At 48.6% G+C, this 26278-nt stretch overlaps 1 protein-coding gene across 36 annotated transcripts in view; it reads right to left on the minus strand.

The window, feature by feature from the left end:
- Positions 1-26278, minus strand: part of LOC110533864 (RNA-binding protein Musashi homolog 2) — a 321141-nt gene that overhangs the window by 72643 nt on the left and 222220 nt on the right. For all 36 annotated transcript variants that reach the window (XM_090186588.1, XM_036990243.2, XM_090186587.1 and 33 more), the window contains exon 8: positions 15846-15928. In XM_090186588.1, the coding sequence (XP_090042714.1) occupies positions 15846-15928 (83 nt within the window). The remainder of the gene's footprint in view (positions 1-15845; positions 15929-26278) is intronic.

Consider the following 26278-nt stretch of genomic DNA (forward strand, 5'->3'; position numbering starts at 1 on the left):
TTTTATCTGTCGGCCCCAGCAGCGAACTCAGGCTCTGTGTGTAGTTAATCCGACCCTCTCTGCCTAGTCATCGCCATTTTACCTGCTGTTGATGTGTTAGCTGACTAGCTGTTGTTGTCTCACCTGTTGTTTTAGCAGGCTCTCCCAATCAAGACCTGCGATAACTTTATGCCTTGCTGTATGTCTCTCTCAAATATCAATATGCCTTGTATACTGTTGTTCAGGTTAGTTATCATTGTTTTAGTTTACAATGGAGCCCCTAGTTCCACTCCTCACACCTCTGATACCTCCTTTGTCCCACCTCCCACACATGCGGTGACCTCACCCATTATAACCAGCATGTCCAGAGATACAACCTCTCTTATCATCACCCAGTGCCTGGGCTTACCTCCGCCGAACCCGCACCTGTCTGCACATTATGCCCTGAATATATTCTACCACACCAATAAATCTGCTCCTTTTATTCCTTGTCCCCAACGCTCTAGGCGACCAGTTTTGATAGCCTTTAGCCACACCCTCATCCTACTCCTCCTCTGGTCCTCGGGTGATGTAGAGGTAAACCCAGGCCCTGCATGTCCCCAGGCACCCTCATTTGTTGACTTCTGTGATCGAAAAAGCCTTGGTTTCATGCATGTCAACATCAGAAGCCTCCTCCCTAAGTTTGTTTTACTCATTGCTTTAGCACACTCTGCCAAACCTAATGTCCTTGCCCTGTCTGAATCCTGGTTAAGGAAGGCCACCATACCCAACTATAACACTTTCCGTCAAGATAGAACTGCCAAAGGGGGAGGAGTTGCAATCTACTGCAGAGAGAAAGTTCTGTCATACTTTCCAGGTCTATGCCCAAACAGCTCGAACTTCTAATTTTAAAAATGAATCTCTCCAGAAATAAGTCTCTCACTGTTGCCGCCTGCTACCGACCCCCCTCAGCTCCCAGCTGTGCTCTGGACACCATCTGTGAATTGATCGCCCCCCATCTAGCTTCAGAGTTTGTTCTGTTAGGTGACCTAAACTGGGATATGCTTAACACCCCGGCAGTCCTACAATCTAAGCTAGATGCCCTCAATCTCACACAAATAATCAAGGAACCCACCAGGTACAACCCTAAATCCGTAAACATGGGCACCCTAATTGACATTATCCTGACCAACTTGCCCTCCAAATACACCTCTGCTGTCTTCAATCAGGATCTCAGCGATCACTGCCTCATTGCCTGTATCCGCTACGGGTCCGCGGTCAAACGACCACCCCTCATCACTGTCAAACGCTCCCTAAAACACTTCTGCGAGCAGGCCTTTCTAATCGACCTGGCCCGGGTATCCTGGAAGGATATTGACCTCATCCCGTCAGTTGAGGATGCCTGGTCATTCTTTAAAAGTAACTTCCTCACCATCTTAGACAAGCATGCTCCGTTCAAAAAATGCAGAACTAAGAACAGATATAGCCCTTGGTTCACTCCAGACCTGACTGCCCTCAACCAGCACAAAAACATCCTGTGGCGGACTGCAATAGCATCGAATAGTCCCCGCGATATGCAACTGTTCAGGGAAGTCAGGAACCAATACACGCAGTCAGTCAGGAAAGCAAAGGCCAGCTTTTTCAAGCAGACATTTGCATCCTGTAGCTCTAACTCCAAAAAGTTCTGGGACACTGTAAAGTCCATGGAGAACAAGAGCACCTCCTCCCAGCTGCCCACTGCACTGAGGCTAGGTAACACGGTCACCACCGATAAATCCGTGATAATCGAAAACTTCAACAAGCATTTCTCAACGGCTGGCCATGCCTTCCTCCTGGCTACTCCAACCTCGGCCAACATCTCCCTCACCAACATTAAACATCTGCTATCTGAGCAGCTAACCGATCGCTGCAGCTGTAAATAGTCCATCGGTATTTAGCCCACCCAATTTACCTATCTCATCCCCATACTGTTTTTATTTGATTTACTTTTCTGCTCTTTTGCACAACAGTATCTCTACCTGCACATGTTCATCTGATAATTTATCACGCCAGTGTTAATCTGCTAAATTGTAATTATTCACTCCTATGGCCTATTTATTGCCTACCTCCTCATGCCTTTTGCACACAATGTATATATATTCTTTTTTTTCAACTATGTTATTGACTTGTTTATTGTTTACTCCATGTGTAACTCTGTGTTGTTGTCTGTTCACACTGCTATGCGTTTATCTTGGCCAGGTCGCAGTTGCAAATGAGAACTTGTTCTCAACTAGCCTACCTGGTTAAATAAAGGTGAAATAAAAATAAATAAATAAAATAGCTAGCAAGCTATATGTCTTAACAAAAGACTCCACTATGCGTGTCCATTTTAATAGTTAATTTCGACAACTGTTAGCCAGTTAGCTTGAGTGCTTGACTGCTGTTAGGACAGAACGCTCAGATAAACCCTTAAAGAGTTTGGTGGAGCAAACTAAGAGGGTGTGAACGATGCTGAATGGGTGTAGACAAAGAAGAGCTCTCCAGTAAGTACCAAAACATTCAAAGGCCATTTTCTCAAAAGTTTATCAACTTTCAAAGCAGAATGACTTTCCCATTGTTCCTCAAATGCAGTGTATGATATACCATTTTGTAGCTCTGTGTCTCTACTTTTATCCAATGTAAAAAACACAATTTCAAATTTTGCTACATAAGACCGAATCCAGGCGGTCGATCACATATTAAAAAAGCATAATTTTTTATAATGTCACAGTAAAGAACAATGGTAGCTTACATAATACGTCCATTATTTATGGTGGATCGTTTTTACGGCAGTAGACCATCTTGAGAACACCCTCTTCACAGCTCCACCTATTAACCAAAGGTTTTAGTGATTCTGCATCTCTACTATTGTAACTCTATGAGAGGAGAGGTGAGAAGAAAGAGCAGACTAGGGGACGTTGATGATCGTTTATTTGTCAGGACAACCTGTTCTCCATAATCAGATGTTCAGACCTTTCAGATGCAGGGTACCAAACACTTTTCCCCAAAGTAAATCTGTCATGAAGGAAGCACACACAGATATGGCACCTCCTTTTGGCGTATGCAATTGCACAGCCACACAAAGAGTACTGAACCAGAGAGCACAGGATGACTTCCTTCCTCAAAGGACTGAATCATGAAATGAGAGGCAAAATAAGCTGCTTGTACTGAACAAGGGACATGGTAAAAGCGATCACAAAGATTTTGGGGGAAAATGACAGCAAGAAAATCGCTTCCTGTTTCATGGCTGTATGATGCAATAATGGTGGGTCACTATGTTACGCGCAATGTGCATAAAAAACACACGGCACCTGTCATGGTACCAATAATTGCTTGTAATACACCAGATGTATGTCCTTGAACCGATTATTTTAAAATTGCACACAGAAGAAGTCATAGGGATAATTTAGTTGCTAATGGCAGCCTGCAGTAGCTCGGCCTTCAGCTTGAGTTATTCAATGAGAGGGGGCAGCACTGAGCTAGCCTGCAATGTCCCTTCCTGGAATAGCTCAAACTGCTTTTCTCAATTAGATTTGCTCAACTCCTGTATCCTCTCTCCTCCGTCATTCCTAGACTCCTTTTGAAAAAGCTTAAAGGTAATCGAGGAGAGGCGGCGAGGAGAGGGTAAGTGGACAAAAATGTGTATGAAATGAGAATCCATATCCAATCACGCGTCATCAGGCAAATTACGTTTGCAGGGTGGAATCCCAAAATAAATGTATAAAGGGATAAAAACGAATTTGTGCAAGACATTTTATAGATTAAAGGATGTGTGGCAGATTTCAAAACTCTTCTGTGAAGGACTCAGGTAGGATACACTTGTGCTTCTTCGCCAAAAGGAGGCTATCGAGGACGGGAGGACCGTTTTCCGTACTAACAAATTCACAAACTCCTCGACCACTCAACCACTTAACGGTTTCTGGGTCACGAAAAAGAGAAGACTGAGGAGGGAGGACGGAGGAGAGAGGACGGAGGAGGTACTTTTACCAAAACAAGAAAACCCCTATGTCTCCATGTGACGTCATCTTAACTGACTTAATTTGGTTTCAATGTGCTATTGAGTCTTCACATAGGAATGAAGGGTGTCACGTGATCAATGGCTTTGTCCATTCATATATAGAGTCATTGCTTTTAACATAATGCACATTCTATCTGCCAGTATACTGAACTTTAAGTGACTGTCTCACAGCAGGCATGTAATCGTTGGATCTGTCACGATCTGGCTGTCATGTTCATGTTCATATACATCCTAACAGCAATGGGACATGGGTTTTTGAGTTTGACATAATCAAGATGTATCACAGAACATCAAGATCGCCCGGTATGTTATTTAACTGAAATTCTGGACTAAATGACGTTACATCAATCTAAAACAATATGGGTGAAATGTGGATTCAATGTACATAATATCTTTCAACATTCAGTTCCTCCAGCAACACCTCTCCCTATTTCCATACAGTACATGGAGGCATGCCTGTAATTTATAGCCTTCCCTCCCTGCTCCAGTCAGTGTGGGCTGGAAGCAGCGCTACCTGCCTGCCTCCCTGCTTGCCTGCCTGCCTGCTTGCCTGCCTGCTTGCCTGCCTGCTCACTACAGTAATTGGTTGGCCATGTCAGGGGACCCGACTGGGAAATTGACTACTAACGGAAAATTCATCCCTGCGGCAGTGATCATTCTCTACTGAGGAATATCATAAATGACACATTTAAGAACATTACCTTGGAGCAGTTCACTAAAACCAATATGGGCCTATTTTAACGGCACACTACTCCCATCTAGAGATCTGAGCCACTACTTGATAGGTGTTCATTATGCATTCATATTGGGAGGCGGGTGGTGGAGAGAACAGAGATCATTGCTTCGATTAGAGGGATGACTGAATGACTCTTGTCAAAGAGAGAGGGCAACAGCAACCTGCCATCAACACTACAGCATCCACATCATCTAGATCCACTTCACTGTTCCCTTCTAGGCTCCCTCCAACCACTGATACTACTGGCAATGGCAGGAGGGACAAACGCTTCTGCTGCTGAAAGGTATCAGAAAGGCCCAGGTTAACCAGGACAGCAGAACTCCCAGTAACTTGAATTAAATTACATGAGAGACATGAGACCATGTGCATTATTGATACACTTAAAGTAGCTTCACCTATGAGACAGAAATCTATATTTCCCCCATCACACACACATCTATATCCCCCCCCCACCCTCTCTCTCGCCCTCTCTCTCTTTCTCTCTAACTATCTCTCTCTATCTCTCAATACACTTCCCTGCTTCTGACATTTCCCTGCCTCCGCCAGTATTTCTATCTGTGCTACAGCAACTCACATTAGACCAGCTTTACTTCAAAACACGACTTGTATCCTGTCACTTTGACAAGGTCAGCCCTAACTCAGAGTTGGAGCAGCTGCTTCCTGTACAGCACCTCTCAGGTCTTAATATCTAGTGAAACCATTTTCACTAGAGTAACAACATGCTGAGGGGAATCATCTATACTGAGCAAAAGTATAAAAGCAACATGCAACAATTTCAAAGATTTTACTGTGTCACAGTTCATATGAGCAAATCAATTCATTAGGCCCCAATCTATGGATTTCACATGACAGGCAATACAGATATGTTAGTCACAGATACCTTAAAGAAAATGGACCTCACAATGGTCTCAGCATCTCGTCACGGTATTTTTGTTCATTCAAATTTCCATCGATACAATGCAACTGTGTTCGTTGTATGTAGCTTATGCCTGCCCATACCATAACCACACCACCACATTGGGGCACTCTGTTCACAATGTTGACATCAGCAAACCGTTCGCCCACATGACGCCATACACATGGTCTGCGGTTGAGAGGCCAGTTGGACATAGTGACAAATTCTCTAAAATGACGTTGGAGGCGGCTTATGGTAGAAAAATTAACATTCAATTATCTGGCAACAGCTCTGGTGGACATTCCTACAGTCAGCATGCCAATTGCACACTTCTTCAAAAATTCAGACATCTGTGACTGTCACGACTTCTACCGAGGGTAACTTCTCTCCCTGTTCGGGCGGCGCTCGGCGTCGCCGGTCTACTAGCCACTACCGATCCCTTTTTCTTTTTCTGGTTGTTTTGTCTGTGTTCCTTTTCACACCTGGTTTTCAATTGCTTTGATTTCTGTGGGTATATAGGGCAGCTGTTACCTGCCGTAATTCGTGCAGGATTAGACTTGTGTGTATTGCGTTCGATGGTATTTGATGTTTGTTGTTTTTTTTCGCATTTACGCAGGTGTATGTAAAGTGTCGGAACTGTGTTAGTTCCTCCGTGTGTTTGCACGATTATTCGAGAGCGTAGTTTTGGGATTTTTGTTCTGTGCCATTTGCATTGCTGGACTATTATTAAACACGCTCCTCAGACATCCCTGCTCTCCTGCGCCTGACTCCTACACCTCTCACCAAGACGCATGTTATCACAGAATCCTGCACCAATATAATTATGGAGTCAGCAGGAGCGGACGCACTTCCAGGGTCCGTGGAGGAGCGAGTTCAACACCACACGGCAGTGTTACACCGACTGGGGACCGCCATGGATCAGGTGATGGCGACGATGGAGAGATGGGAGAGAGGTGGCCTTCCCACACCGTTATCAGCTACACCCCAACCAGTACCACTACCCTCTCCTTCATTGCCTGAGCACAGTGGAATTCGACTCGCCCTCCCGAGGGAGTATGATGGGACGGCGGCCGGGTGCCAGGGCTTCTTACTCCAGATGGACCTATACCTGGCGACCGTTCGTCCGGCTCCTTCGGGGGGTGAGAGCGTGAACGCCCTCGTCTCCTGCCTCGCAGGTAAAGCCCTGGAGTGGGCCAACGCGGTGTGGAACGATCCTGACTCGGCGAGGGACCACTACCCAGAGTTCACCCGCCGCTTTCGGGCCGTGTTTGATCACCCACCTGAGGGTCGAGCGGCGGGTGAACGGCTGTTCCATCTGAGGCAGGAGAGGAGGAGTGCTCAGGACTTTGCTCTAGAGTTCCGGACCTTGGCCGCTGGCGCGGGATGGAACGACAGGGCCTTGATCGATCACTATAGGTGTAGTTTGCGTGAGGACGTCCGTAGGGAGCTGGCCTGTAGAGACACCACCCTGTCCTTGGACCAATTGATCGACATGTCCATTCGGTTGGACAACTTGCTGGCGACCCGCGGACGTCCAGATCGGGCTCTGTCAGTTCCATCTCCCAGCTCCACCACTCCAACACCCATGGAGCTAGGAGGTGCTTCAGCGAGGGCGACCGGAGGAGGGGGCCTTTCCTGTGCCAGCTGTGGTCGCAGAGGGCACACTGCTGACCGGTGCTGGGGGGGTCCCCCCGGGAGTCGAGACGCCAGGCCGAGCACTGCCCGGACACCTCAGGTGAGTCGGCACCAGGCTCACCCAGAGCCCCCTGTTGGTCACGTGTATGTATGGATTGTTTTTCCTAAATTTTCCCCTCTTTCCCGGCATAAGGCGCTAGTAGATTCAGGCGCGGCGGGGAATTTTATTGACCGCGGTTTAGCGAACAGGTTAGGGATTCCCCTTGTTCAGCTGGATAAACCCTTCCCAGTGCACGCCTTAGATAGCCGACCATTAGGGTCAGGGCTAGTCAGGGAGGCCACGGCTCCACTGGATATGGTTACGCAGGAGGGTCATGAGGAGAGAATTAGTCTCTTCCTCATTGATTCTCCTGCGTTTCCGGTGGTGTTGGGGATCCCCTGGTTGGCCCGTCACAACCCCAGGATTTCGTGGCAACAGAGGGCTCTACAGGGGTGGTCGGAGGAGTGCTCAGGCAGGTGTGTAGGAGTTTCCATCGGTGCTACAACGGTGGAGAGTCCAGACCAAGTCTCCACCGTGCACATTCCCTCAGAATATGCCGATTTGGCTATCGCCTTCTGTAAAAAGAAGGCGACCCAATTACCACCTCATCGACGAGGGGATTGTGCGATAAATCTCCTGGTAGGCGCTGCACTTCCCAGGAGTCACGTGTATCCCCTGTCACAGGAGGAGACGGTGGCTATGGAGACATACATATCGGAATCTCTGGGGCAGGGGTTCATTCAGCCCTCCATCTCACCTGCCTCCTCGAGTTTCTTTTTTGTGAAGAAGAAGGAGGGTGGTCTGCGTCCGTGCATTGACTATAGAGGTCTAAATTCCATCACGGTGGGGTATAGTTACCCGCTACCTCTCATTGCCACGGCGATTGAGTCATTTCACGGAGCACGGTTTTTCACAAAACTGGATCTCAGGAGTGCATATAACTTGGTGCGTATCCGGAAGGGAGATGAGTGGAAGACGGCGTTTAGTACCACATCCGGCCATTATGAGTACCTCGTCATGCCGTACGGTTTGAAGAATGCTCCAGCAGTCTTCCAATCTTTTGTGGATGAGATTCTCAGGGATCTGCACGGTCAGGGTGTGGTGGTTTACATCGATGATATTCTGGTCTATTCCGCTACACGGGCCGCGCATGTGTCTCTGGTGCGCAGGGTACTTGGGAGACTGTTGGAGCATGACCTGTACGTCAAGGCTGAGAAATGCTCGTTCTTCCAACAGGCCGTCTCCTTCCTTGGATATCGCATTTCCACATCGGGGTTGGTGATGGAGGATGACCGCATTGCAGCCGTGAGTAATTGGCCGACTCCAACCACGGTAAAGGAGGTGCAGCGGTTCTTAGGGTTTGCCAACTACTACCGGAGGTTTATCCGGGGTTTTGGGCAGGTGGCTGCGCCCATTACGTCACTGCTGAAGGGGGGGCCGACGCGTCTGGGGTGGTCGGCTGAGGCGGACAGGGCTTTTGGTCGCCTGAAGGCTCTTTTTACCTCGGCTCCCGTGCTGGCGCATCCGGACCCCTCTTTGGCATTTATAGTGGAGGTGGACGCATCCGAGGCTGGGGTTGGAGCCGTGCTCTCCCAGCGCTCGGGTGCGCCACCGAAGCTCCGCCCCTGTGCTTTCTTTTCTCAGAAGCTCAGCCCGGCGGAGCGAAACTATGACGTGGGGGATCGGGAGCTGCTAGCTGTTGTCAGAGCCCTGAAGGTGTGGAGACATTGGCTTGAGGGGGCCCAGCACCCTTTCCTCATCTGGACTGACCACCGTAATCTAGAGTACATTCGGGCAGCGAGGAGACTGAACCCTCGTCAGGCAAGGTGGGCCATGTTTTTCACCCGATTTAGGTTTACCATCTCCTATAGACCAGGCTCCCAGAACACTAAGGCAGACGCACTGTCCCGACTATATGATACGGAGGAGCGGGCCATTGATCCTGCGCCCATCCTCCCGGCTTCTTGTCTAGTGGCACCTGTAAGGTGGGAGGTGGACGCAGACATTGAGCGAGCATCGCGTGTTGAGCCCACTCCACCACAATGTCCAGCGGGACGGGTGTATGTTCCGCTGGAGGTTAGAGACAGGTTAATTTGGTGGGCTCACACATCCCCCTCCTCTGGTCATCCGGGGATTGGGAGGACGGTGCGATGTCTTAGTGGGAAGTACTGGTGGACCACTTTAGCCAATGACGTGAGGGTTTATGTGTCCTCCTGCTCAGTGTGCGCTCAGTGCAAGGCTCCTAGGCACCTGCCCAGAGGGAAGTTACAACCCCTTCCCGTTCCACAGCGGCCTTGGTCACACCTGTCGGTTGACTTCTTGACCGATCTGCCACCGTCACAGGGCAACACCACAATCCTGGTCGTTGTGGATCGGTTTTCTAAGTCCTGTCGTCTCCTCCCTTTGCCCGGTCTCCCTACGGCCCTACAGACGGCGGAGGCCCTGTTTACTCACGTCTTCCGGCACTACGGGGTGCCTGAGGATATTGTTTCTGATCGGGGTCCCCAGTTCACGTCCAGTGTGTGGAAGGCATTCATGGAATGTTTGGGGGTCTCGGTCAGCCTGACCTCTGGGTTTCACCCCGAGAGTAATGGGCAGGTGGAAAGAGTGAACCAGGATGTGGGTAGGTTTCTGCGGTCGTATTGCCAGGACCGGCCAGGGGAGTGGGCGAAGTACATCCCCTGGGCGGAGATGGCCCAGAACTCACTCCCCCACTCCTCTACGAACCTGTCGCCCTTCCAATGTGTGTTGGGCTATCAGCCGGTCCTGGTACCATGGCATCAGAGCCAGACCGAGGCTCCTGCGGTGGACGATTGGGTGAAACGCTCAAGGGAAACCTGGGAGGCCGCCCATGGGTACCTTAAACGGGCCGAAGCACGGCAGAAGGCCAGTGCCGACACCGGGGGACCGGGTCTGGCTCTCGACCCGAAACCTGCCCCTCCACCTGCCCTGCCGGAAGCTGGGTCCGCGGTTTGTGGGGCCATTCAAAGTCCTGAGGAGAATAAGCGAGGTGTGTTATAGGTTACAGCTCCCCCCGTATTACCGTATTAACCCCTCGTTTCATGTGTCTCTCCTCAGGCCGGTGGTGGCTGGTCCGCTTCAAGAAGATGAGGTGCGGGAGGTCCCTCCGCCCCCCCTGGACATCGGGGGGGTGCCGGCGTATGCAGTTCGGTCCATACTGGACTCGAGGCGTCGGGTGGGGGGTCTTCAGTACCTCGTGGACTGGGAGGGGTACGGTCCGGAGGAGAGATGCTGGGTGCCGGTGGAGGACGTACTGGATCCTCCTATGCTAAGGGAGTTTCACCGCCTCCATCCGGATCGCCCTGCGCCTCGTCCTCCGGGTCGTCCTCGAGGCCGGCGTCGTCGCGCTGCGGGAGCCGCGCGTCAGGGGGGGGGGGGTACTGTCACGACTTCTACCGAGGGTAACTTCTCTCCCTGTTCGGGCGGCGCTCGGCGCTCGGCGTCGCCGGTCTACTAGCCACTACCGATCCCTTTTTCTTTTTCTGGTTGTTTTGTCTGTGTTCCTTTTCACACCTGGTTTTCAATTGCTTTGATTTCTGTGGGTATATAGGGCAGCTGTTACCTGCCGTAATTCGTGCAGGATTAGACTTGTGTGTATTGCGTTCGATGGTATTTGATGTTTGTTGTTTTTTTCGCATTTACGCACGTGTATGTAAAGTGTCGGAACTGTGTTAGTTCCTCCGTGTGTTTGCACGATTATTCGAGAGCGTAGTTTTGGGATTTTTGTTCTGTGCCATTTGCATTGCTGGACTATTATTAAACACGCTCCTCAGACATCCCTGCTCTCCTGCGCCTGACTCCTACACCTCTCACCAAGACGCATGTTATCACAGTGACATTGTGTTGTGTGACAAAACTGCACATTTTACAGTGGCTTTGTTTTGTCCCCAGCACCTGTTTAATGATCATGCTTTTTTAAAATGTTTCTTGATGTGCCACACCTGCCAGGTGGATGGATTATCTTGGCAAAGGAGAAATGCTCACTAACAGGGATGTAAACAAATTTGTGCATAAAATTTGAGAGAAATAAGCTTTTTGCAGCTCACGAAACATGGGACCAACACTTTACATTTAAAGTGCGTTTATATTTTTGTTCAGTATAGCTACAAATCCAATGGCAGCAGATTACAGACTGTTACCAATCTAATTCTAAAACCACCAGATTCCAACATGTTTCCTCATATTCACACTGAGCCACAGTTTCCCTTCCTGTCTCAGTATGCCAAAGCTATGTCTCTACTTGGACATGGAGAGTGGACACTAACTCAAAGCAGATCCAACAAAACACAGGGCACTCGGGAAGAGAGGGACAAAAGAGACAAGACAAGGTGTTCAAGGTTGTAGTTGTAAATCACTGCATGGTGGTATTTGTGAATTGAGAATATCATTGATTAATGTAAACCAAAATGAACATTGGGACTGATAGTATATTCAGATGTGAATAGCCATTAAAGAGGAATAATACAGTGGGTTCCAGTGAGCCCCAAATTCAGTGTTTCCTTAAAGCAGAGTGTGTCTGAGAGGTCCCATCTGTCAGAGAGGCGCTGCAGCGTGGCATGTCGTGCTGATGTAACATGGTGTGTGTGTGTGTGTGTGCTCTGCTGACTGACAGACAGTGTGTCACTCCCTCCCTCATCGTCCCTGGCCGTCCTGCCAGTCATCCATCAGGCTCATCAGCCCAACAGCAGCCCATTAGGCCCAGCTCACATATTAATGACAACCTATGCCTCTTGATAAATGTCACACTGGCGCTGAAGTGCTAGCAGATTCTCACAGCTCCCTCCACACGGTTCCACACAACACCATCTCAGAGGACCGCTGATTGCAGCTTCTTGGTTCCACTACAACACTATAGTTCCACTATGGTTCTACTCCATTACACTGAGGGAACCCTCTCCATGAGGAGGTGTGGCTGAATGACTAATGGCCATAATATAAGCTACCCAATCAGCACCCCTCTACTGCTTGACAGCGTAAACTTAATGCATAGAGCAGGTGTTAGTCTATCACACACACCAGCAGGTGGCGATACACAGGGCTACCTGGAGATATTTAGAGAGATAAAGTGAGACCTTATTGTCATTCAGCCTCTGTCCCCCTGGCCGCCTCGCAGATGAGGCAAAACTCACACTATAACAATCAGAGAGGAAGTTGGTGATCAGGATGACATTGAGACAGAGAGAACAGGCCATTTCCTCAATCACTCTCTCGCTCCTGCCCTGTGGGGCTCCACAGTAATCAGACCTGAAAAGGCTGGGAATGGAAGGAGAGGGGGAGAGAGAGAGAGAGAGACATGGTGACCGGGACATGGTACTTCCCAGCAAGGTAGGGAATGGTTCACCAGAGGCCAGGAGCCCCCCTAGTGGGCAGACCACAGCAGAGAGTAGAGGAGAGGATGGGGTAGTTTCACTCAGTCAGATGGACATCCACATTCCTCCGCTACGTCAACCCAGCTATAAATATCCTGTCCTTAGTGTAGAGCTATGCTGCTCCACACATGAACCCTGGGTGATTGAGTAAATCCTCCAGGATCCACTCACACACACCCCAGTACACAAACACACACATGCACACACATACACAGGCATGCATATGTCCACACACAAGCACACACACACACACACCATGGGTAGATTACATCTCAATGTGCACTGACCCTAGATGATGAGCTAGACTTGGGGGAGGAGGGTTCACCTAGGTGCTGAAGTTCATGTAAACTCCCAAGAGTGGTCTGTCTGCCTGTCTGTCTGCCTGTGCTGTCAGTAGCAGAGTGGCAGGCCTACTGGAGGGCACATCAAAGGGATAGCACCAGGAGGTATTATTAAAACTCTTAACATTACAGGGAGTCCTGTCCAGTGGATATCCATGAATTATCTGAGATCACAGGAGCGTAATAGGTCTATTTCGGAAATGACTTAATTGGGTGAACTCAGATATTAAATCCCCCCCAAAAATCCTCCTGTAATACTAAGTTAAAACCTGAGCCTTTTATCTTCCCTGCTTTCCCTCCATCCTCTCCTCCATCCTCTCCTCCTTCCCCTCCTCCTTCCCCTCCTTCATCCCCTCCTCCATCCCCTCCTCCATCCCCTCCTCCTCCCTCTCCTCCTCCCTCTCCTCCATCCCTTCCTCCTTCCCCTCCTCCTCCCTCTCCTCCTCCCTCTCCTCCATCCTCTCCTCCATCCCCTCCTCCTTCCCCTCCTCCATCCCCCCTCCTCCCTCTCCTCCTTCCTCTCCTCCATCCCTTCCTCCTTCCTCTCCTCCTTCCCCTCCTCCTTCCCCCACTCCATCCCAACCTCCTTCCCCTCCTCCATTCGCCCCCTTCCTGTTCTCCCAGATGTCAGCACTCTGTCGGATTTCTAAGGGGCCAAAGTGGGACGTTTGGATTTGAAGAGAGTTCTGTTCAACCCCCCCCCCCCTGTCTCCGGCAGAGGAAAAGCCTGCTGAATGTTTTATGGGCGGCTGCGTGTGCTTAGAGCGGACATCAAAGGCAGGCAGCGTCGCGCCGTGAGAGAAATCCTCACGAGGGCGACACATGCTCTGTCGTCACCTACACAATCTGACCCTTACCAGCAGACCCTTCCCTAACGTCCACCGCTCTGAACTTGTGGCCTGTGTTTCAATCTCTACTGAATTCCCTCAGAGCCGGGTCGCCTGGCACACAGTTGACTGTATACTCTATTAAAGGAAGGGGTTCAACATGCAACAGATGGCAGGAAGCAGAGATGAGAGGCATCAAAACACACGATGACACTAAAACAGCCTGAATACAGGACCCTGCCTGCCACAGGAGTATACTAAATAATAATCATAATAATGATGATGAATGGAATTAGCAAGTCAAATATACACAGCACAGACTGTTAGCAGATGATGCTTCAGATAAAGCTTTGATCTGAAGCTCTACCAGTGGATTCTAATAGAGAGGAAAATGGGAAGAAGCTTGCTTGAACTCCCCGGAACGGTTTAACCCTCTCCTCTGTTGTCTTAGAAACGCTCAACCATCTCATTACTGCACAGAGAGAGTGCAGCACATCAACTTCTGTTATTTTCAACAAGACAAATAACCTGGAGTATTTCAAGTAGCTTTTTATTCTCCTCCATTTCTCTGAAGTTACCCATCTCATGCAATTCCCTGCTAGTCCAATTCAATCCAGCCTGTCGATGGGTGGCACGAACAATTCTCCAAACCACTGCAGGGAAAACGAAATGGCAGCCCTGGCTTGGTGCTCCCTGAACGATGAAACCATTTGATGCAATATCATATAAAAATCGATAGCATTGTCTTGGTCTCATAGATCTGCAAGCAGACACTGTGTCTGTCCCTGGGCTCAAGGAGCAGCTTGTCTGTGACGGAGAAAGAGAGGGAGAGGGGATGGAGGGATGGAAGAGGGGAGACGAGGGGGATCAGAATTACTACAATATCTGATCTCCAGCTCAGATAACCAGGCCTGTTTCTCCTCTTTCTCAGCTCTCCTTCTCTCCTCGCCCCCTTTTCTCTCCTCTCCTCTCTTTTCCCCTCCCCTCCCCTCTCCTCTACCTGTCTCCTTTCCTCTCTGTTCTTCTCATGTGATTCCTATGGGAGGCTCTGATCAGCAGGGACTGTTACAAAGATTGTGGTAAGTAAGGGCCATACATGGACGAGTCGGTCTCTTGTTTCTACTACACCACCGCCGTCACTCGGGTCTATGACCCTGAAGGAGACCACATAGTAAAGGGAGGAGTCCCAGCCCGTAGAGTGACAGGAAGAGAGTATTCCCTCTAGCCCATCACAGGCCAACCCAGTCAGTAGACTACACACAGTGTACACATAGGGGGACAGGAGGGGCCTAACCGCTACTACAGAGACTCAGAACTGTCTACTATCTATCAACGTGTGACAGAAACATTGACGGCTACAGTACGCCGTGCTCAATTGATTCATCTGATGAGCTGAACTGATGGAATGACCATAAGCTTTCGACTGTGTGCTTTGAAGCAGAAGACAACAGCAGAGAGGTGGTGAGTTAGATCATTACTGGGCTTCCTGGAAGGCTCTAATCCCTGGTTAATGAACTCTTCCTCTGCCAACGCTCTCCCAGCAACACTCTCTCCCTGGCTGGCCAGCACTCAAGGTGTGCGTGTTGTATGGGTTGGGGAATGTAGGGGCAAGAAAGCGACAGGTTCCCCTCACCACTCCCTCAACATGACAGGCGGAACTCACACACACAATTTCACAGTTACCGGGCAGTACACACCACTGCGCGACCCCATCCCAGAAACCCAGAGACCCACAGAGTGCACACAAACATGTACGCACACACACACACACACACACACACACACACAGGCGTGCACACACCCACACACACACTCACACAAACACACACACACACACACGTATATATACAGTCATGCACGAGCACACACACACATGCCTACGCCCCACACACACCGTTGACTCTAAGCTATTAACACTCCATTAAAGAGGAAATCAAATATTAATCTTTCAACACCAACCTGGAATTGAAAAGAAGAGTAGACTTACCATTTTATTATTGATTTCATGAAAATGAATTTCACAGACTTTCTCTACGACGTCTTCACCCTCGAAAGTTACAAATCCGAATCCTGTACAGAGAGAGAGAGAGAAAGAGAGAGAGAGAGAGAGAGAGAGAGAGAGGGAGAGGGAGAGGGAGAGGGAGAGAGAGAGAGAGGGAGAGAGAGAGAGAGAGAGAGAGAGAGAGAGAGAGAGAGAGAGAGAGAGAGAGAGAGAGAGAGGGAGAGGGAGAGAGAGAAGAGAGAGACAGTGAGTTAGGGGGACGTTCGCAAACTTCAGTATTAAAAGAAAATGCACCATGCAGCTATTATCATGAGGTGCATGGAGAAACTCTGCCCGCCCCCTGTCTTTTGGAGAGGCAGAATGGCGTGAGCGCTGGGAGGAACAACTGAATAAGACAGACATTGTCTTCTCTAAATCAAGAATATGATGAAATCTCAGACCTTATTAGAGGCACTGGAGGACCTTCTCCACAAAGAGAAGATGGAAAAACAGCACAAAGCCCATTTAATGAGATTCATGGGAGCAGGGGCCTTAGCATCTGAATTTCATTAAATGCATTTTGTGTTCGCTTCATTGAAATTTCACTGTATAACAAGACCTCGTTTTTATGTTAATGCAGGACTCGGCATATCTGAATGTATCATTGACCGTGGGATGTTTGAAGGTATTTATAAAATAAAAGCTTTAACCCCTTCCTATATCAAGGAGACAAGGCCATGAGACAAGACGACTGTAGCCTTGGCGCACCAGGGAGCGGCTATGCTCTTTTCTCTGCTGTTCTGATCGCTGACGCACAAAGCAATCTGCCTTCTTTATGGCGCGGGTTCAAAGGGGAAATTATTTTCTATTGCATTGTGTTAGAAAGGAAGAGCTAGTGTGGAAACACAAAGAATTTGGAATAAAATAATAAGTGGGAATGAATGAGAAGCAGCCTGTAGTACTGTATACAGAAGACAGACAGACAGTAAAGATCACCTCAGCCTGGGCTTAAACAAGCATTACCATAAATGTTTTGATTTAACTGGGCAAGTCAGGTAAGAACAAATTATTATTTACAATGACGGCCTACCCCGGCCAAAACCGGGCCAATTGTGTGCCACCCTATGGGTCTCCCAATCACGGCGGATGTGATACAGCCGGGATTCAAACCAGGGACTGTAGTGACACCTCTTGCACTGAGGTGCAGTGCCTTAGACCGCTGCGCCACACTGGATAAACACATAAACACATAGTCATTCTCACACACCATAATCCAGTCATTATAATGGAGCCCAACAGACTATGTGATGAAGAGATATGGATGTTCATTCACCAATAGAAGACAAGGGGTCAAACATGAAATGTAGTCTTAGCTTGAATATGGTTAATACATTGCCAAACTGAACCACATGGCCCAGGGGCAGGTTTAGTGTTTCATGTTACTGTAACCACATGGCCCAGGGGCAGGTTTAGTGTTTCATGTTACTGTAACCACATGGCCCAGGGGCAGGTTTAGTGTTTCATGTTACTGTAACCACATGGCCCAGGGGCAGGTTTAGTGTTTCATGTTACTGTCACCACATGGCCCAGGGGCAGGTTTAGTGTTTCATGTTACTGTAACCACATGGCCAAGGGGCATGTGGGACAAGGCAGGATTTGAATTTCTAATGTCCTTGAGGAGTGTTGGGGAGATTAACTGTCTATGCAGGGCAGAAAGTGCAGTGTTCTAACTACTGTCATGGGAGAGAACTCAGGCCAAGTTGGATGACTTCCTCTAGAAGCTCGTCGGGACATCCTGGGGTAGCTGGTGGGAAGGAAAGTTGGTCGCCCCTCCCAACTAACGCCTGGGTTTTATGGCTGTTTCAAAAGTACTGTCTTTCTCTCACCCTCTTTTCCCTTTTTTCCTAGTTCCCTTGTCATTACTAATGCCAGAGGATGTCACTGAAACACCTCTAGTGCAAAAGGAGCTTACAAAACCCAGGAAAAGCTGGGAATCACTGAGGTTGAATGAAAATGAATGAATACGCTGATAAATCGTGAACAGCTATTAATTTGATGCATTCTATGTCAGACCGAGAGAATATCAATTTGAGAAGTGACATCTTGGCTTGCCGTGGGCTGCCTGCCTGCGAGTGTTTCTGTGGGCGAGGCTGAGAAGCGGTGGTGGGAGCTGGAAAATTGGAAGATGCAGCTTGTTTTCCAGCTCGATCCACCTCCCCCTCGTCGGCGGCACAAGGACCACTTTTGACAACCAACAAATCAGCCGTCAGGAGCCATTTGTCACAGCGGAGTGCGGGAGGAGAGAGTGGCGGCTGGGTGAGCAGACCAAGAGAGCAGAGAGCGAGAGAGAGAAAGAGAGAAACAGGGAGAGGGGTTAACACACCTGCCCTCTCTGCAGGAGAGCTCTACTGTCATCGCACTCTCTCCCACTGCCACACACTGAGAGAGGCAGCTCCTCTATTAACTGACAGCACAGTTTCCACTGCACTATTACACCCTGTGTGGTCAGGGCCAAGCCTCCGTCGTCACCACCCACCAAGCACTACCACCACTGGCCCACAGAGGGAGCTGCGGAGACCAGCACTTTGGATATGCTACTACACCCAAGACTAAGACTAAATAAATCATAGGCTGCTGACCTAAACATCTCACTGCGTGCCCACTCAACAAACACACACTCCTTCCACACAAACTCATGACACACTGATATAGAAACGCAAGAGCAAGTAAATTAAGGATTATTTTGTTTCATTTAAAGCAAACCACATTCTAATCAGTGTATTGAATCCAATAAGGTCGGAGAGCCAGCTCCAGTTGCCTTATTATGGCAGATGTAGAGTACTCCCTGCAACCAGAGAGTCTGGCTCAGTCTTACTGGGAGTTATTCATAACCTGAGCCTATAATGTTCTATTAGAGAAACAACCCACTGATCCATACACTCACTACAGCCACCACAGAGCCTCTGATACCAGTGAACAGGCTCTACTGTCTGATGGATATTCTCTACTGCTGGCTGGGTTGTATTGTCTTCCAGGATGACAGAAATACAGAACAACACCCCTCACCAACCCAGGCCCTCCCACAGGGGCTGTCTGACCCTCTACCCCATATTAGTCTTCCACCCCTCGCTCCTCTACCCTACTTACAAACCCAACACTTACAGGCACACAAGCCCTCTCCCCTTCCTTCCCTCCACTCATCCTCCCCATTCTCCCTTCCTCTCACCCTAGGGTGTCAGATAGAGGTGTGTCATTCCTGTCTGGTAATCCTGGGTGGGTAGTCCTGTTCTGTTGCCCCAACATGGCAGGAGAGCAGGACTACACTTCTATGAGATTATTAAAGAGGAGCCGGAATCAATAGAGACAGGGAGAGGTGCCAACACCTTCGCTGAAACAATTTTAAACGGACTAATGACAACACATGGATTTTCAATGTGAAGGCTGGCAACAAGTGTTAGTGGCTGGCTGGGTGGCTGACTGGCTGGGTGGCTGACTGGCTGGGTAGCTGACTGGCTGGGTAGCTGACTGGCTGGGTGGCTGACTGGCTGGGTGGCTGACTGGCTGGGTAGCTGACTGGCTGGGTGGCTGACTGGCTGGGTGGCTGACTGGCTGGGTAGCTGACTGGCTGGGTAGCTGACTGGCTGGGTGGCTGACTGGCTGGGTGGCTGACTGGCTGGGTAGCTGACTGGCTGGGTGGCTGACTGGCTGGGTGGCTGACTGGCTGGGTGGCTGACTGGCTGGGTAGCTGACTGGCTGGGTAGCTGACTGGCTGGGTGGCTGACTGGCTGGGTGGCTGACTGGCTGGGTGGCTGACTGGCTGGGTAGCTGACTGGCTGGGTAGCTGACTGGCTGGGTAGCTGACTGGCTGGGTGGCTGACTGGCTGGGTGGCTGACTGGCTGGGTGGCTGACTGGCTGGGTAGCTGACTGGCTGGGTGGCTGACTGGCTGGGTAGCTGACTGGCTGGGTGGCTGACTGGCTGGGTGGCTGACTGGCTGGGTAGCTGACTGGCTGGGTGGCTGCTGCAGAGGTGAGGGGTCTTGGCTGTATCTTATACTTGTTAGAGAGTGGCAGGTCTAGCCCCGCCCCCTGTCTCCACTGAGCTACACCCAGGCCGCGTTCACAGCCTCTCACCAGCAGCAAACAGCACACTGCACACACACTCTCCTTGCCTGCATAATGCCATTCCCCCGCAGAGAGAGAGAGGCTACGCAAATAACATTAAAATGCTAAATCAATGAAACGTCAAGTGACCTTTGCTTAAAAAGCTGATTCTGCCAGAGCCACTTTAATGTATTTGAAGTAGAACAAGAGCAAATCAGATGCTGTAGCATTCCGGAGAGTTTTCAATCGTCATTTTCCGGCAGATACTGAAGGGGACTTTGTAATAAATGCAGAAAACTTTACTTTTCAGTTGACTTAACTGGCAGCCCCTGTTTAAAATCCAACTTTAACATATTACTCAACTCGCTCTTTTTAGCACCTGGGAATTTGTAAATGAGGCTAAATCGTTTTTCTCTGTTATGTTTCCCTGAGTGTGTGGCACCATTTACACACATAACTAGCTTATGTGGGTAAGGCTGTAAAATAATGTGGACCTCAGCACATGAAAATGTTATCCTCGGTTAATGTGTAGGACGTGTTTTAACACTTTCTTAAGGTTGCATTATGTGGAGCGATCACACACAGCGCGCATACCCACAATCCCCTGGGTACAGTGGAGCAGACAGATTCTAGTGATGTGCCAGTGTCATCCCTCTTTACATGAAAATGAAGGCTCACAGAGCAGCGAGATATGTGCATCCATCTTTTACAGCTTTAGATACTCAGCAGGAGGTGAGATATCATGCTCATCCAGGACCAACGATGGTATAGGACAGGGATCATCAACAACATTCAGACTTTTTCTTTTTTAAGACTGCAAATTGGCCGCAAGAAGCCAAAACAGCTATATTATTTGACTAAAACATATTCATTTCAAACCGTACATTTATATACGATCACGTATCTTTTGTAAACGATCACGATCAGGTCCTACACTAGGATCTGTATGAGGGACTGGCTGGTGGAATAGGACAGCATCGTTAGTCTTCGCCCAGAACAGAGAGTGACACCATTACAGGGTGACATCATCTCAGAAACACTTCTTAATGTGCAGTCCATAATGAGCTCATTGGCACTTATGACTGAAAACACTGGGTTACCATGGTGTGTCCGTGTCCGTGTGTGTATCTCTGTCTGTGTTTCTGAAAGAGAGTGAGCACTGAGTTCACAGGCCTGGGGTTTACCTCCATGCTGGGATGAAGGGGTGAACAAAGAACACAAAAGATGATTCTTCAGGATCAATACATGGATCTTCAGGGAATCAATGGGTATTTTCCGCCTTATTTACCCAAGCCCTCCATCACAAAGCCTTATTTACCCAAGCCCTCCATCACAAAGCCTTATTTACCAAAGCCCTCCATCACATAGCCTTATTTACCCAAGCCCTCCATCACAAAGCCTTATTTACCCAAGCCCTCCATCACAAAGCCTTATTTACCCAAGCCCTCCATCACAAAGCCTTATTTACCCAAGCCCTCCAAGCCCACCATCACAAAGCCTTATTTACCCAAGCCCTCCATCACAAAGCCTTATTTACCCAAGCCCTCCATCACAAAGCCTTATTTACCCAAGGCCTCCATCACAAAGCCTTATTTACCCAAGCCCTCCATCACAAAGCCTTATTTACCCAAGCCCTCCATCACAAAGCCTTATTTACCCAAGCCCTCCATCACAAAGCAGCATAGATACCTGGTGAGCTCCTGGGAGTGGAAAAGCCATGTAAAATAAATGAGATTGGACAGTAGAATCAATACCAGGAGCAGACCTCCCACAACTCTCTAATGACTAGGTCCAAATATGTTTCACTGGGTGAAAAGAAGGAGAAAGCAGGGAAAACATGGGGAAGAACGATACTGTACATGTATCGTCTTGACAATACTGTTACTCCAATTACCTCCATGACTTTCGGGGTCAATATACACCATGGAGATGAGGGAGAGGGACCAAGGGAGAAACAGATATGTCGTGCCTGAGTTTGTGTCTCTGTGTGTGAGTTTAAAGAAGAGACAGAGACATGAAGTGAAAAAGACAGAGACCGACACAAAGCGAGACAGATGGTGTGTGTGTGTGTGTGTGTGTGTGTGAGTGAGTGAGTGAGTGAGTGAGTGAGTGAGAGAGAGAAAGAGAGAGAGAGAGAGAGAAAGAAAGAGAGAGAGAGAGAGAGAAAGAAGGAGAGGAAGCAGGATCCGGAAACAGCAGGAGGGGGAGATCTGAGTTATGGCCAGAGGTCAGGTCCATCTCTCACTCCCAAACACACACAGACGTGGGCACCGCATCGCACACACACCCCTAACAGCAGACACCATCTCTTCATATAGAGGAATGACTCATACCCCAGCACACGTAAGGATAAGTGCCACATATGATTTATGGCAACATTAGATGTTAAAACTAAGGGTAGTTAAGAAATCGTCAGCACTACAGACATGTAATGCTAAACAACTTGTGGAGCAAAACAAATCGCTCCCTCCAAATCGCTAATGATCTGCGCTCCACTTTCCCCATGGACTCACCGAAATTGAGCATCTAATGAGGGTTGGGTAGCTAGGCTGCTGTTCTGTCTGCTGAGGAGGAATGCAGCAGGCCTCGCAGCTCTTAAAACGCACCGTGTCAAACACCAGAGAGGCGAGGAAGTGGAACAACCAAGGGAAGGATGACCTCTGACCCCCAGAAACACACACACAGACTGTCCCACGCGCAAACACACATAGGCGCGCATGCACACACACCCTCTGGCTGCTAGAGCGCCAGGCTCAAGTTACCCCTTCCCCTCCCACTGCTTCCCTTTCATGATTGGCTGCTCTGACCTCACTATGCATGACCAACCCTTAACCCATCCAATCAGAGCCGGGAGTAGGGCACACACCTACGGTGGCAGCCTCCCAGAGTCCACAGCTCCACTATTACAGGCCTTTGATCATCACATCTCTCTGCTTTTACTGAGGACCCTGGAAACAGCACTCAGGTAATCCTTTCATTTATAAACTCATTACCATTAACAAACCCAGAGCACGGCCAAACACACATATTCCCACACTGGAGCACCGGAACACTCCATGACCGAGTGTCCAGGAAAGGAGGGGAGAACGTTAGGAAGCATGTCATGTTCCAGTAATAAACTACAGAGACAGAAAGAGAACGAATGATGAGAACGGTTCACTTAGTCTTCCCTAAAATGCTGACATAAAGCATTTCACACACACAGGCATGCTACAGTATGAACAGAAGCATGTGTACCACGGCACTTCAGTATGTTAGCTATATGAATAACCATGGTGACAGAGCCACAAGCTGCTGCCGGGGAAATAGAGCGGCCGTGGCGTCAGCGTTCTTACTCAGTCCTGGAGCGAAGAGGAGGACGGTTTCATTAATGACTGGCACAGAAGAAGCCCCTGGTTTTCTCCTAAAGAGGCTGGTGGAGAGGACTCTCTTTAGAGACTGGCCTGGGAGGCTGTGGAGCAGCAGAGAGTCTATTAACATTACTTGTAGTCAGCCCTATTGACTCTGCATACAGAAATGGCACTCTCTTGCCTTTTTCCCAGGCAATTAAGAGCAAAGAAAAGAAGAGGGTGAAAAAGCTCAATATATTTTGCTCCTGTGACATTCCCCTGAATCATTCCCATTAGAGGAGAAAGCGCTAATTCATATCGCCTGGCAAATCAGTGTAGTGATAAACGGACACACACACACACACGCACGGACACACGCGCACGGACGCACACACACACACACACACACACACACACACACACACACACACACACACACACACACACACACACACACACACACACACACACACACACAAAATCAAAGTAACACAGTAATTACCTTTAGACGTATCTCTACACACACACCTATGCTGGTCTTACTGCTGGGCTTTTTGAGCTATAAGAATCTCATAAAAATAAGAACTACATGTAATGAAATGGTAAAGCATGCAGTGGGATGCTGTAGAATACACCACCTCAGCTGTTCTGCTGTCCTACTGGCTTTCAATGTAGGCTATGCAGATTTATTTTTCAAAATTCAAAAAAAAAATCTGTATTATTTCTGTCATTACAATTTATTCCATGTCTGTGTGTGCGTGTGGAGGCTGGCGTGAAGAGGCAGGGAGATGTGAGATGGAGGGTTGAATAGGTTAGACAGCGGAGGATCAATAATAGACGCCAGCACTACATTTACAATGTGCAGAGATGCTGGAGTTTTGGAGGATCAGTTTGTACATGTATGTACATGTAGACAGAGATTAGGAGAATGTAACTGGTATCAGGATACATGACAATAATAATAATAATTGTAAACAGTATGGCAGCAGCATAAGTGGTGTGTGTGTGTGTGTGTGTGTGTGTGTGTGTGTGTGTGGTGGTGTATGTGTACAGTATAATAGTGTAAGTGTGTGGGTGTTACTGAGTGTGTGGGTGTAAGAGTGAGTGTGTGGGTTTTAGTGTAAGCATGTGGGTGTAAGAGTGAGTGTGTGGGTGTTAGTGTAAGTGTGTGTCCTCCTGACAGAGCTGGAGTAACTGAGTCAGGTTTGTAGGTCTCCTTGCTCGCCCACGTTTTTTCAGTTCTGCCCACAAATTTTCTACAGGATTGAGTTCAGGGCTTCGTGATGGCCACTCCAATATCTTGACTTTGTTGTCCTTAAGCCATTTTGCCACAACTGAGCCACGTTTCATCTTCAATGCCCTTGCTGATGGAAGGAGGTTTTCACTCAAAATCTCACGATACTCGGCCCCATTCATTCTTTCCTTTACACGGATCAGTCGTCCTGGTCCCTTTGCAGAAAAACAGCCCCAAAGCATGATGTTTCCACCCCCATGCTTCACAGTAGGTATGGTGTTCTTTGGATGCAACTCAGCATTCTTTGTCCTCCAAACACGGCGAGTTTTCACCAAAAAGTTATATTTTGGTTTCATCTGACCATATGACATTCTCCCAATCTTCTTCTGGATCATCCAAATGCTCTCTAGCAAACTTCAGATGGGCCTGGACATGTACTGGCTTAAGCAGGGGGACACATCTGGCACTGCAGGATTTGAGTCCCTGGCGGAGTAGTGTGTTACTGATGGTAGGCTTTGTTACCTTGGTCCCAGCTCTCTACAGGTCATTCACTAGGTCCCCCCGTGTGGTTCTGGGATTTTTGCTCACCGTTCTTGTGATCATTTTGACCCCACGGGATGAGATCTTGTGTGGAACCCCAGATTGAGGGAGATTATCAGTGGTCTTGTATGTCTTCCATTTCCTAATAATTGCTCCAACAGTTGATTTCTTCAAACCAAGCTGCTTACCTATTGCAGATTCAGTCTTCCCAGCCTGGTGCAGGTCTACAATTTCGTTTCTGGTGTCCTTTGACAGCTCTTTGGTCTTGGCCATAGTGGAGTTTGGAGTGTGACTGGTTGTGGACAGGTGTCTTTTATACTGATAACAAGTTCAAACAGGTGCCATTAATACAGGTAACGAGTGGAGGACAGAGGAGCCTCTTAAAGAAGAAGTTACAGGTCTGTGAGAGCCAGAAATCTTGCTTGTTTGTAGGTGACCAAATACTTATTTTCCACCATAATTTGCAAATAAATTCATTAAAAATCCTACAATGTGATTTTCTGGATTTTTTTTCTCAAATTGTCTGTCATAGTTGAAGTGTACATATGATGAAAATGACAGGCCTCTCTCATCTTTTTAAGTGGGAGAACTTGCACAATTGGTGGCTGACCAAATACTTTTTTGCCCCACTGAGTGTATATACATATCATATCTAAACACATTTTTCTTGTGTGTGTGATGACAGTGAATTTATCTAAGTGTCAGTTTGCGTTGTGGGAATATTTGCACGCTTGCATTTGTTAGGCCTACCTGTGTGTGTATTTCCTTGTTCATGTGTGTGTGAATACAGTGTGTGCCTCTGGGTAAATGCGCCTCTGGGTGTGTGTGTGTTTCCTGTGTGCATGCGTGTTTTTGCAGGAGCGAGTGGCTGGGCTCCACTCTACTGTAGCTCTTATGCTGAGGGAACTATTTTGTCTGTGTCTCTATGTAGGTCAGCTAGCAGCGATGGGCCATCCATTTTACTGTCCTACTTAGAAAGGCACACTGTGCGGTGCAAAAGAGAGGCAGGGAGGTTTTTTTCTCTCCATTTGAGCCCCCCCCCACTCCATCTCTACCTCCCTGCTGCCCCCTGTGCTCAGCCAGTGCACACCTTCCTTCTCCCACCTCTACGGTATGTGCTGGATGCACAATGCTACAGTATATGGACAATCTGTTGGGGCAGGACTGAGCCAAACAGGGTTATAGCTATGTACTCATTACCTGGCCTCAGCTCAGCAGCCAGCTGGCTCAGTGA

The sequence above is a fragment of the Oncorhynchus mykiss genome, chromosome 10 (genome assembly GCF_057628025.1).
Source record: "Oncorhynchus mykiss isolate SJ-2025 chromosome 10, ASM5762802v1, whole genome shotgun sequence".
NCBI lineage: Eukaryota > Metazoa > Chordata > Actinopteri > Salmoniformes > Salmonidae > Oncorhynchus > Oncorhynchus mykiss.